At 28.9% G+C, this 13,497-nt stretch overlaps 2 protein-coding genes across 8 annotated transcripts; one reads left to right on the forward strand and one right to left on the reverse strand.

Moving 5' to 3' along the window:
• The first annotated feature begins 1,080 nt into the window (after positions 1-1,080).
• On the forward strand, positions 1,081-3,746 carry LOC107473984 (isoleucine N-monooxygenase 1). The gene is made up of 2 exons (XM_016093578.3): positions 1,081-2,169; positions 2,918-3,746. The coding sequence occupies exons 1-2, from the start codon at positions 1,150-1,152 to the stop codon at positions 3,548-3,550; spliced, it is 1,653 nt and encodes a 550-aa protein (XP_015949064.1). The 5' UTR covers positions 1,081-1,149; the 3' UTR covers positions 3,551-3,746.
• Positions 3,747-4,501: 755 nt separating this feature from the next.
• On the reverse strand, positions 4,502-8,055 carry LOC107474824 (transcription factor bHLH96). Of its 7 annotated transcripts, none has more exons than XR_008009625.1 (9): positions 7,785-8,055; positions 7,103-7,212; positions 6,962-7,019; positions 6,763-6,876; positions 6,563-6,585; positions 6,216-6,450; positions 5,829-5,909; positions 5,235-5,299; positions 4,502-5,059 (listed from the first exon to the last, which is right to left on the reverse strand). XR_008009625.1 is itself a non-coding variant. In XM_052262297.1 (8 exons), the coding sequence occupies exons 5-8, from the start codon at positions 6,435-6,437 to the stop codon at positions 4,980-4,982; spliced, it is 432 nt and encodes a 143-aa protein (XP_052118257.1). In that variant the 5' UTR covers positions 6,438-6,660; positions 6,763-6,876; positions 6,962-7,019; positions 7,103-7,159; positions 7,785-8,052; the 3' UTR covers positions 4,502-4,979. The 7 variants fall into 7 exon arrangements, 3 of the variants coding, with proteins under 3 accessions (XP_052118257.1, XP_052118265.1, XP_052118239.1); XR_008009614.1 differs by having other exon boundaries at positions 6,563-6,660; positions 7,785-8,054; XR_008009611.1 differs by having other exon boundaries at positions 6,216-6,660; positions 7,785-8,052.
• Positions 8,056-13,497: the final 5,442 nt, after the last annotated feature.

Raw genomic sequence — 13,497 nt, forward strand, 5'->3', positions numbered from 1 at the left:
TTCAGTCATAGAAACTCTGATAATATAGAGGAGTGCTAGGAGGTTAACAGGTTTTGTGATTTGTAGTCATCAATTAATTATTATTAATTTTTTTAATGGTGTAAGATTATATCTAATGCTATGCAATTACTTACTTTTCTTTTACTGGTTAAATACTAGTCAAATTTTAATAAAAGTGCTGGTCGCTAAACTTTTTCAATAACATATTATAAAATTACTTATCTCAAAAGTTTAAACCAATAGAAAGACATACATAAATACTTATATATCTCTCTCTAATAGATTCTTTATTTTAAATAGTTATTTTTAACTCAATGACATTGTGTGTGTGTGAATAATTATCTCTACTTATTATTCATGCTTGAATTTCAGTTATAAAGTATTATATATTATTTGATTCAAGTGTATGTTTCTTCTTCTCAAATAAAGATTTAGGTTATTTGAGGCTTTATACATATATCAAACCGAACCAATCTAATTTAAGCTAAATGATTGAAGATGAACTTCAAATACGGTATTTAATATATAATAACAAAAGGAAAAAAAAAAGAAAAAGAAAAAGAAATCAAAGCATACTCTACGTGCGTTACTTTATATCCATTACATTTTTGTGTTCACTATTTTTATTTTCCTTAAAAAAATAAAATACATATTGTCTCTTTGGGACCAACCTGGCCATTTTTTTCTATAAATAATAAATATACATATTCATCAAGTTAATAATACACACATACACCTTAGCTCTGTTCTATGTCCCTTTCACACAATCACACAGGATTTATGGGATTGTCCCCTAGGTTTCTTGCCTTTTTTGGTGTTTTTTTCGTACAATTTTTCACTTACCTTATTAATTATATTATTGTTGTATTCAAAAACCCTATTAATCTCTCATAATAATGACAATGATTATACTCATGATAAAAAAAGTTAACACTCAAAAACTATAATTTTTTTTTACCTTTTTTGAGGGTTTTTTTTTAAATCAATGTGCCAATATTTTTTGAATTTATTATAAAATATCACTTTTCCAATTATCATCAATTATTTTTTTGGCGTCTATAAATAGATTACAAGGTTCCCAAATCTTACTCATGAAAAAGCAATCAACAACTCTTCTCTTCTCATCCAACAAACCATAATAATTAAGCTATGGCTTACACTCTTACCCACTCCTTATCCCATGTCTTAGCCTCTTTGGCATCCTTAATTATTATGATTTCTAGCTTTACAATTCTCAAATTCCTAAGCCCTTTCTTTATTAAGAATAAAAAATCACATAAAATACCCAAATTACCCCCAGGTCCCAAACCATGGCCTATAGTAGGTCTTCTTCCTGAAATGCTAACAAACAAACCGGTTTTCCGGTGGATTCACAAAGTCATGGAAGAAATGAACACCGAAATTGCATGTTTCCGCATAGGAAATGTCCATGTTATCCCTGTAACATGTCCTAAACTTGCTTGTGAATTCCTAAGAAAACATGATGCTGATTTTGCTACAAGGCCATTAAGCATGGCGACTGAAACCGCCACAAATGGTTACTTGACAACAGCACTTACACCCTTTGGAGAGCAATGGAGGAAAATGAAGAAAATAGTGGCCAATGATTTGTTGTCCCAACAAAAACATCAATGGCTTCAAGACAAAAGGGACCAAGAATCCAACAACCTTGTCTTTCAAGTCTACAATAAGTGCATAAAAAACAACAACAATAACAATAATAACAATAATGTTAACAAGGACAATTGTTTTGGTCTTGTTAATGTTAGAAGTGTTGCAAGACACTATTGTTCCAATGTCGCAAAGAGGCTAATCTTCAACATAAGGCACTTTGGTGAGGGTGGCATTGATGGTGGGCCATCTTTTGAGGATGAGGAGCATCTTATTAGTGGCACTTTTAAATTGCTTAAGTACATTAATGCATTTTGTGTCACCGATTACATGCCATGCTTGAAGGGTTTATATGATTTTGATGGGCATGAGAGTGAGATTAAGGAGGCTATGAGGATTATGAACAAGTATCATGATCCAATCATTGAAGAGAGAATCAAGCAATGGAATGATGGGTTGCGGAGTGAACAAGAGGACTTTCTTGATGTTTTGATCAATTTGAAAGATTCCAATAATGCACCATTGTTGACACCCATGGAGATCAAGTCACAAATTATAGTATATTCTTTAATTTATGCTTCTACTAACTTCTCCTTTTATTACCTTCGCTTTTTTCTAATAATAGTTTTTCTCTTCTCTCTCTTAGTAAACACAACGAAATATTTTTCAAATTTAAATGATGATTAAATTATTTATTTCAAAACCCCAGTTAGTATTGATTATTATTACTATTATTATAAAATAATTGCGGTCAAAATAAGATAAAACGTCAATTCTCCACAAGAAAAATGGAAGATTGTGACGGTATGATTTAGTAGTGGTTTAAAACCGTGACAAAATGGATTAGTGGTAGTTTAAAAATTAAAATTGCAACAGTTTTAAATTAATTTTTACATGAATTTTTTTTAAAAGAATTATGTCGGTTTATAACTTGTACAATTTTCTACACGAGATTTAAGTTGAAGTTAATAAACTATCATTTTTATTTACTATAATCTATTTTCTTTATATTATAATTAATTAAACTTGAGATATATATATATATACTTGTATAAAAGAACATGATATAAACAATATTAAACTTGTAGGTAATTTCAAAATACTAACATGTGTCCTAACACTATATATATTTTAAGAGCACTATAAAAAAATAGTTTACTAAATAAATTATTGAATTTTTTTATATTTTTAATATATTAAATACATAAATTAAAAGAAATCTGATATATATTTTATAAAATTCAATTTTTATATTTTTGTATTTTTTTCTATGCTAATTTATTTTTATGTATCAAACCTGTTGTAGGAATTGATGATGGCAGCCATTGATAATCCATCAAATGCAGTTGAATGGGCACTTGCAGAAATGGTAAACCAACCTGAATTGCTTCAAAAAGCAATTGCAGAATTGGACAGAGTTATTGGAAGAGACAGAATGGTAGAAGAATCAGATATCCCTAAACTAAACTATATAAAAGCTTGTGCAAGAGAAGCTTTTCGCCTTCATCCAATTGTACCTTTCAATGTTCCTCATGTCTCAATAAAGAACACAATTATTGGCAATTACCTAATCCCAAAGGGTAGCCATATCCTACTAAGTAGACAAGGTCTTGGGAGAAACCCTAAGGTTTGGAAAGAACCACATAAGTTCAAACCTGAACGACACATCAAGAGTGATGGTGATGATGTCGTTTTGGCTGAGCCAAATTTGAGGTTCATGTCGTTTAGTACCGGAAGACGTGGTTGCCCTGGAGTGATGCTTGGAACCACCATGACTGTGATGTTATTTGCAAGATTGCTTCATGGCTTCCATTGGAGTGCACCTCCCAATGTGTCAAGCATCAACCTTGCTGAGTGTAATGATAATTTGCTTCTTGCTAAGCCACTTGTTGCCATGGCTAAACCCAGATTAGCTCTTGAGTTGTACCAATTGATTTAGGGTGTGTTTAGCAAATTCGTTTGAAGAAAAAAAACACATTTAAGTTTATTGAAAGTTTTAATTTTTTATTTGGCTAACTTTTGATTTGGCAAACGCAGAAGTGATTTTGATGTCAAACCCAGCCAGAAGCAACAATTTTTAGCTTCTGCGTTTTACTAACGGGCTTTTAACCATTTACACTAAACATCTATTTTTTTTAACCAATTTTATCCTTCAGATATGTTATTGTCTTATTTATGAAATTCTTATTATTTCTCCTTATATAAATTCTCTTTTTTTATTATTTATTATTATATTTGACATTATACACTTTGATTTTGTTCACAATAAACTATTATTGTTTATTAGAATAACATATGCTTTTAGTTTTATGCACTACAAGAAACATCGTTAAAATCGACGGTAAAATCGACGGCTAGGCCGTCGATAATATTAAAATTCGACGGCAAAATAGACGATAGAGGTGGTCGCTATTAAGCTTGTCGATTTTTTAAAATTCTAATAAAATCGACGGCTTACCTAGCCGTCGATAATAATTTAATAAAATCGACAGTGTTTCCATCTATAATATGAGTTTGAGAATTTTATCTTCTTATTAAAATCGACAACGTTGCCGTCGATATTATTATATAAAATCGACACCATTTTCGTCGATATTTGATTCAATAAAATTGACAATATGTGCGTCGATAATATGCTTAGTAAAATCGACAACATTGCCGTTGATATTTGATTCAATGAAATCGACACATTTGTCGTCGATTTAATTATTTAGATACCGACAAATTCTATGTCTATATTTTGGTTTTTAAAAAGCGACAACTTTGCCGTCGATTTTAATAGTTATATGTTTTAATTATTTTTTTATTTAAAAAATAGTAAATAATTAATGCAAATAAACTTTTAAATATAAAAATAAAATTTATACAAATAAACTTTTAAATATAGAAATAAAATAGAAAACAATTAATGCAAATAAACTTTTAAATATTAGATAATAAGTTTACAAACTTATCAAAATAATAAATAATCCTCTAACATAAAGACTCAAGACAAGATAAATAACTAAACTTAGAGTTATATTCATTTAAATTGCAATCCACTAATAATACAAAATATTCAAATCGTGAAGTACACACCAGCAGGCTTTGTGAAATCCACACCACTGCTGCAACTGGAGACCAAGTCATCAACATAAACATCTCCAAGCACAGCTTTGAAAGGTGAAGTAGCCATTGATTTTCTATAAACCTTGTTGCCTAAAGAAAGAGACAGAACTGGATTCCTGTACAATAATGGTGTTGGCACTGCTTGTGGCCGTGTAATTGTTTCCTGAATGCGTTGACAGTAAATGGTAGTGTTCACCTTTGAGAGAATGCCAGATAGCATCTTAGACTTAGACCCTTATGCAAGAGCTTTTGAGTTTCTTTTAACTAAGTTGAGAAAGCTCATTTCTTTCCCCGCCACCCACCAAACCTTTCCCAAAGAGAATTGAACTGCATGTAGATTCTGAATCCAAGAGAAATATATTGATTTGAAATTTCAATTATTATTCACTTCAAAGTTTCAAACTTTATAAAGAACAAGAACATGGCACTGATGGAAAAGGGAAACCAACTTGATGAAAAATAAAGAATTAAATCTGAAATGTAAGGAGGAGCTTTGAAGAGTTAAGGATTGTTACCTGTTATGCTAAGAATTTTTTGGGATTTTGAGTGTTGTTCTGTCTGCCCCTATCTCCACAAAAACCTAAAGAAACGTCAGTGAAGAGCAAAATTTTACAAAGACAAGGGCACTAAATTAAGACAGCATGAAGTTGCATCTAAGCACACATAGCTACATTCAAAAGTGGATGCTAGAGGCCCCAGATTAGGTTATTCACCATCAGAGGATCCCAATACTAACTAACGTAAGAACCATATGCATTTAAATTAAGTGAAGATGCAGAACTAGCAAATCTTCACAACAGCAAAGTTTGCTTACAATGAAATGAATCAGAGAAATAGGTACCTAAAATACCCCAAGATTTCTATTGTAACCTGATTCGGACACTTCCAATGAAACAGTAGAGCCTGTAAACTGAATTTTGTCATTAGGTTTTAGGACAAAATAGAAAACCTTGTGTTTCCTTAGGAATCAGAGTTATGAACTAGTTCACAATTTCCACATCAGCTATTTGTCAAAATTTCATCTAGCATAAATTCTCGTCATAATGAAATATACGATGAGTGATTTGTATAGGTAACATATTCTCAGCAAAGGAAAACATTTAAAATACCTGCAATTTAGATTCAAAATCCTCTGACAACCAGTGCATCAAATTGCATTCATGATTCAGTTCAAGCTCTCCAGCCACAACCTGTAAGCAAGGAAAAAGGTCATCAATATGTCAACATGCCAATCTAGAATCTACAATAATATGAGCAAAACATAGCACTCTAAATATAACAAACATGTTATTAATAAAAAAAATATTTTTTATATTACAAAAATATACCAAAAATATATATATATATATATATCATTTGGCACACAGCTGTGGCTATCTCATCCACTGATCCCAACTTGCAATCATCTTTCACTTTCACCAAAAATATTAAACAATTAATTTAAAGTAGTTAGTAAATGAAATTAAATTAGTGAAGTAATTAAAGAAAGAAGAAACCTCAACGCTGAGAGAATAGAGGACAATATCATTGTTAGTGGTGGTGACATTAAGATGCAAGATTGTGAGACGCATGACTTGCAAATTAGACACCATCTTCAAGAGCTGCTTGGGCTTTTTCTTTGACCTTATTTTCAGATTTGCATGGCTTTCCACCATTGCTACTTCAATATCAGCATTCCCTGTCACTTGTGGGAAGCCGAAGAACTCGGAAAAAGGCATGGTTAGTTATGTTCTCCAAGTGATCAATGCACAATAGCAAACAGTTCACAGCAGAGTCAACTACACATTTTCCAACCAAAGCAAAAGAGAACGAAATTGGGAAAGAAGCCAGCAGAAAAAATTACAATTGAAGTTCCGTTGCTTCATCCTGATTGGCAAAACAAAGGTCTATATTGTCAGACTCCAATAACTTCATAAGTGGTGGCTTAAATTTTCTCACCATCTTGTCAAAGAAAAGAAGTATTAGAAAACAGTTAGCTTCATTAATTTTTTCATGGAAGAGAATAATAAAAGAAGAAGAAAAACAAATTGTGGTGGTTAGTACCTCAAAACTGGCCAAATCCAAAGAAACAAGAAGACCTTCCTGTTTGGCCAAAGAGATTGCTGCTTGAATAACTTCCAAATTGAGAATTGCATACCTCAAAACCAGCCACAAGTGCTACAAAAAAGAAATAAATGTGATTGCTTCTTTATAATACAGAAATATTTTAGGAAACCTGTGTAGAGAATTAGTGAAAACTTACTCTTGAGAAACTTCAATGCATTTGGAAATGTCTTCAATAGCTATGTTGCATTACAGGCCTGTAGTTATGTTGCACTTAGTCAACAAGAAACATTGAGAGGATGACGAAACAAAATATGAAAGCAAAGAAATGAAAATGAACCTCCATGCTTATTATCCACCCAGGGCAATTGGCACCATAGATACCGCATTTCACTCCCTAAAAATTGGCATCATATTGATTAATCTCTGACTGCAAGAGATGATTCTTCCCTAAGAAAAATAAAATAACTAAATGATCATTTCTAAACTCTTCATGAACAAGTATTGCAAGACACTGAAGTTCTTTACAGATTTCTTCAGCATAAAACGAGGTTACATATAGTTGATCATTAAATCTAACTTAATAAAAAATTACAGAACTAACACCGAAAATAGAGAAGAATCATATAAATCCATGTCAGTCATGAAGAAAGAATACAAAATTGCAGGATAACACAGAAAAATGAACAAAAGTAGTGATAACACTCGCAATGCCTTTCTTCCTTCATCAATCTTTGAATTAAAGACCTATATCATTGAGAAAAGTAGTGAATCATCTATAAATGCTGAGCAAATTTTTTATTGATAAAAAAAAATCAATTGAAGAACGAAAGAGAGAGAGTAACTGATTTTGATTGAGCACGGTCAATTGAATTGATGAAATGTGATGAATTGATTATGCTAACTAGGTTTCAGTGATGCGATTGTTATTAACAAACGCAAATTCAGAATTTCATTATGAAAATAGTAGATACAACAACTGCAAAAATAAGTATAATAATCAGAGACTGAGAGGAACTTACATTAACAGATGGCGCGGCAACGGGCTCGGCGGAGGAAGAGGAGGAGAAGAAGAAGAAGAAGAAGCTCTGCTCTCCGACGGAGGACGGCGGGTTTTCTCAATCGTCGGAGGAGAAGAAGCTCTACTGATCTGCTCTCTGCCTCTCTCCGTGACGGTGACTCCGTCTCTGGCCTCTACTCTTAAGCATTGGAGAAGAAGAGGCAGCAGCAGCTTCACTCTGAACTTTGAGTCTCTGGAGGTTTGGGGTTAATGTTTGGGAAACTGAATGAAACGAAGGACGCGGGTAATAAACGCGGGGGATAATTTTTTGTTGATAAAAATCGATGGTAAATTCGTCGATTTTAGTTAAAATAAAAATCAACATATTAATCGTCTATTTTATATAATAAATTTATACCTTCCATCCTATTTTAAAAGAAGATCTTCATCGTTGAAATTTATCGACGGCAAAAGTCGTCAATATTATAATTATTAAAATAGACAATAGATTTGTCGATTTTAAAGAAAAACAATTACCATCTACATGACGATGAGAATTTTAAATTGTTACTAAAATCGACAACATTGCCGTCGATATTATTATATAAAATCGACGCCATTTTGTGTCGATTTTAATTTGAAAAAAAGCAACGCCTTTAGCGTCTATTTTATACATTAAATCCATACCATTTATTTTATTTAAGAAAGCAATCTGAACTGTTTAAATTTATCGACAGAAAGGTTGTCAATATTTTAAATATAAAAATAGACGCCATGTCCGTCGATTTTAAAATAAAAGTATTTTCATCCTCCGGTTCGTCAACAATATGACGATAATTTGAAGAGGTTTAATGCATCATAAAAAAATCGACGAACAGGCCGTCGATTTTATTATTTTATTTTTATTTATTTTTAAAAAAAAATATCGACAGCGAGCCGTCGAAAAATATCGACGGGAGAGATAGCCGTCGATTTTTTGCGTCGATAAATACGCTTTTTTTTGTAGTGATGCTTTATCTAGACTAGATTTTTTTTAGTATACATATGTTTTTATTGTGGTTCGAAAATAGTAAAATTTTATCGAATTTAATATTTTTATTTTTTGTTTCTTTTTTTTTCTCTCTGCGTTTCTTTTTCTTTTTTTTTTATATTCTATTATTTATAAAAAAAGTTTTCTATGTTTTTATCCAACATTTCTATGTTAGTTATAACAATTTTATGCGTCTGGTTTAATAAATTACTAAATTTTTTAAAATTTGGATAAAAAACATATTTTGCTACGTTGTCAATTTCCTATGAAATTAGGTGTTTTTAATTAAATTAACTAAATCCTTGTAGAAATTAAACCATGCTCAATTTGTTAGTCAATATTAAAAATTTACATTAATATGATAAAGTGTCAACAACTTCATCATTACATAGATATATATATAAGACTTCAAGTAGGGTGTTCATAACTTCGTGAATTGGATCGTATCCGTACATTTACGGTAAATATCTGTATTTGATCTGAAAATTGCGGATACGATTTGGTCTGTATATTAATTGGATCGGCATCCTTTACGGATCAGATTGCGAATATCTATTTTACATCTGCATATCCGATCTATAGATCCGTACAATAATAATTAATATATATATATATGTATGTTTAGTATTATATTTACTTATTTGTATATTTTAGTTAGTAATTATTATTTATATATTGTATTATTTTATTTTTGTTATTTAAAAAAGGTTTGATTAAAAATATTTTAAGAATAAATAAGTTTAAAAGTATGAAAAAAATATTTTTATTGAATTTCTCACATAGAAATATGATTAAAAAGATAAATTTTAATTATGCGAATATATCCGATATTCGATTTGATTCGATTCGCACATTTGCAGATCAAATCGGATCGGATCCAACACTAAAAAACACAGATATCATATCTGATCCGATCCAATAAAAATTATGTGAATCAGATCAAATTTTTAATCATATCCAATTAAAAAAAGCAACTATTATTATTACAAAAAAAGCGCCAAATTCATTGAAATAGAATAACAATACAGAAGCTGCATATATATCAGTTTGATCATCACTTATCATATCATAGCTCTCAAGTCTTAACAAATTATTACACTGTGGCGCGAACAACACACAAACATGCATGCACCTTTTTATTTTAATTTAAAAAAAAAGATACATAGGCCATTAATATTTTAATTTAAAAACATATAAATTTTTGACTAATTAAAAATACAAAAATATTTTTAATTTTTTAAAATACGAGACATTAAAATTTTTTTGTTTAAAATATATAAAAAAAGTCAGGCTCCTAAAAAAATTTAAATATCTCTTATTTTAAAAAATAAAAAATATTTTTATATTTTTAATTAATAAAAAATTTATTTATAAAATTAAATAAGATAAGGTGCAAAGAAAATGAGTTCACTCTCCTTATTTGCCGGCTGAAGCACGATGGCCAAGTACTTATTCGATTCGTTGCCAGTTGTAGCCGACAGCACGAGGAGGTACTGGAAGCCGGAGACGACTTGGCTTTGGCCGTGGAGGACCCTCTCCAGCTTCAAATCGGTAGATCCTTTCTCTATTGCGAAAATCGCAACCTCCGTCACAGTGGGGCTGCTAAGATCCTTGATTACATTCCAGCCACCGATAATCTCAGTTGAAGGAGTAGCCATTTGATCAATGATCACTTTGTTTTATTGGCTTTTCAAAAATTTGTGCTTTTGTGTTTTGTGCTTATTGCAATTTATAGAAGAAGGAGAAGGAAGAGAGCAAGCTAGGCTCTTAAAGTCAAGCATGAAGTTATAAACTATTTTCTTAAAACAATTGAATTTAAGATAGAGTTTATTTTAACGTACCAACACATTTTATTAAATATTTTATACAGTTTTGTAATTATATTTATTGTTTTAGATGATTATTTATGTAAGTAATGTAAAAGATAATTATTTTTTTGAGTAAAGTATGTTTTTTTCTTTAACGTTTGGTGTAAGTTATAAAGTTGTCTCTAACGTTTCAATCGTCCTATTTAAGTCCTTAACGTTTTAAAATTGAATCAATGTTGACAGTGAGAGTGAGACAAAATTGAGACGATTTTGAAACGTGGGGGGACTTAAATAGGACAAAAACGTTAGGGACAAAAACGATACATAGAAATAAATTTTAATTTTATTCTTCAATAATATCAATTTTTTACTATACATAGTATTCAATTATTTTTTAATCAGGTCTAAGTAAATTACACTTAATCATATTACTTTCATTCTAAATAAATTAATTTTTTTAATAATTTTATATTCTTAAAGATTTTTAGTTATCATGAAATGTTTGTAGAATGGCTAGTATCTAAACTTGCGGAAAAAAAAAATATATATATATACAATAAAATATAAGAGAAAATTCCACTCCCTTCTCCTGCGAAATGCTAAAATGACACTCTCCTCCCCTCTATTTTACAAATGTACATTTCCCTCCCTTCCAACTTTTAAGAAACGTCATCTTTAATCTATTTTAAATTTTTTGTGTTAACTAATATTAACTTTATCCATTTTTTAAGAAAAAATAAAATATTTTTTGAAAAAATACCCATTAAAAAAAATTTATTTTTTATCATTAAATTTTGCTTATCAAAATATTCTTTAATAAATTATTTTTTATTGACTAAATTGTATTTTTACCAAAATACTTTTAAAAAAATTCATAATTAAATTATTTTTTCTAAGATATCTACCATTTAATAATTTTTTAATTATTAAATTGTGATTTTATCAAAATTTTTGTTAAGAATTATTTTTATATTTTACTATTAATTTTTTGATATCAATATATATTATTTTAACATTAAATAAAAAAATCTTACTACTATTAATATGTATAACAATTAATATATATTGATATTGAAAAATAATCTTACTAAAATTTTTTATTTAATGTTAAATAATATATATAGATATCGAAAAATTAATAGTAAAATATAAAAAAATTGTTAATGAAAATTTTAGTAAAATTATAATGTAATAATTAAAAAAATTAAAAAATATTTTTTCTTAAAAAATGGATAAAGTTAACATTAGTTAACACAAAAAGTTTAAAATGGATTAAAGATGAGGTTTTTTAAAAGTTAGAAGGGAGGAGAATGTACATTTATAAAATAGAGGGAAGGGGAGTGTCATTTTAGTATCTCGCAGGAGAGGAGAGTGAAATTTTCTCTAAAATATAAATTATACTTTTTGTCTCTAATAATGTATCAAAATTCTTTAAAATTATAAAAAAATAAATTTATTTAAAATGAAAGTAATGTAATTAAGTGTAATACTTAGATATAATTAAAAAATAATTGAATACTATGTACAATAAAAATTGATATTCCTGAAAGATAAAATTAAATGAAAATTTATTTTTATGTATCATTTTTGTCCTATTTAAGTCCCTAACGTTTCAAAATCGTTTCAATTTTGTCTTGCCGTCAATTCTGTTAATGGATCTCTAACGGCAAGACAACATTGAGTCAATTTTGAGACGTTAGGGACTTAAATAGGACGATTGAAACATTAGGAACAACTTTGGAACTTACTCTAAATGTTTGGAATAAAAACGATATTTTACTCTTAATATATAATATTACATAATTAAATATACATGTAAAATTATTTTATATTGATAATAATCATAGTATATTAAAATTAAATTCTTTAAAATGATTTTATTTGTATATTTATTTTATTATTTTAGTGTGGAATACTGGAATTGAAGGTCATTTTTTATTGATGACAGAGTATGAGATGGAATTTTAATTTTTGGTCAAGATTTTTATCTCTATTTTATTCGGATTCCCGGTAACACACTACATCTCGCCATTCGCCAATTCATTCAACACCATTAATCGGATTATATATATTATAAAAAAAATGATTATTATACCGTTAGTCATTGTCAACTCTTTTTTTTTTTTTGGGGTAAAATACTGTTTAACTTCTTAATATTTAGGCTAGAGTCTAATTTATTTCTGACGATTGAAATGTCATGTGTCTACATGCATGTCTTATTTTATTCTATTCTAATTCTTTAGTCAAAATTAATTTTTAATTTTTTTAAATATTAATTTTTCTATTATCAACTTCTTTTAAGTAAGACAAGAATTATAATTGTGGCGGTCATAGTGGTAGTTTTAATGATTTTAATTAGAATGAAATTTGCATAAAAAAAGGAAAATAATAATAGATAATATTAAAAAAAGGTTTAAATTTTGACTAAAAAATAAAAATAATATGAAATAAAATGTTGGAATAACAATAGAACGTGTTCTGAATGTTAATTAAAGACGACGTTAGAATTTAACTTATAAAAAATTAGGAACCTCGATCTGTAAAGTGTCAACAAAACTTAGAAAAGAATAAAGATTAAAGAGCGTCTTTGTTTATAAAATTACAACAGCTTGGTCACATATTATATTACGTTAGAAGTATGAATGGGCAACCTTGCATGTGTAGTCAACTTGAATAATCCCTAGATGCACCCACCCTAGTCTTTTTTGGTTTTAGTTTTTCTGACTTTTTCTTTTAATCTTAATATTAAATTTCAGAGTATTTAATTAAGAGATCAAAATATTTACTGCATTAATTAATTCAAGTTGATATCTTCTTTTTTTCTTATAATATTTTTCTAAGTCCCAGTATATATCTAAATATTTTTATCAATTAAATTAATTTAAATTTAACAAAAA

The sequence above is a fragment of the Arachis duranensis genome, chromosome 1 (genome assembly GCF_000817695.3).
Source record: "Arachis duranensis cultivar V14167 chromosome 1, aradu.V14167.gnm2.J7QH, whole genome shotgun sequence".
Classification (NCBI taxonomy): Eukaryota; Viridiplantae; Streptophyta; class Magnoliopsida; order Fabales; family Fabaceae; genus Arachis; species Arachis duranensis.

Bases quoted from the DNA above. Each gene is read 5' to 3' on its own strand.
- LOC107473984 (XM_016093578.3), top strand. From the start codon at position 1,150: ATGGCTTACACTCTTACCCACTCCTTATCCCATGTCTTAGCCTCTTTG. The intron at 2,170-2,917 runs GTATATTCTTTA...AACCTGTTGTAG, and splicing joins AGATCAAGTCACAAATTATA to GAATTGATGATGGCAGCCAT.
- LOC107474824 (XM_052262297.1), bottom strand. From the start codon at position 6,437: ATGCCTTTTTCCGAGTTCTTCGGCTTCCCACAAGTGACAGGGAATGCT. The intron at 5,910-6,215 runs GTTTCTTCTTTC...CCTTGCTTACAG, and splicing joins TCTATTCTCTCAGCGTTGAG to GTTGTGGCTGGAGAGCTTGA. The intron at 5,284-5,828 runs GTATTTTAAATG...TTGTGGAGATAG, and splicing joins ATTTTGAATCTAAATTGCAG to GGGCAGACAGAACAACACTC.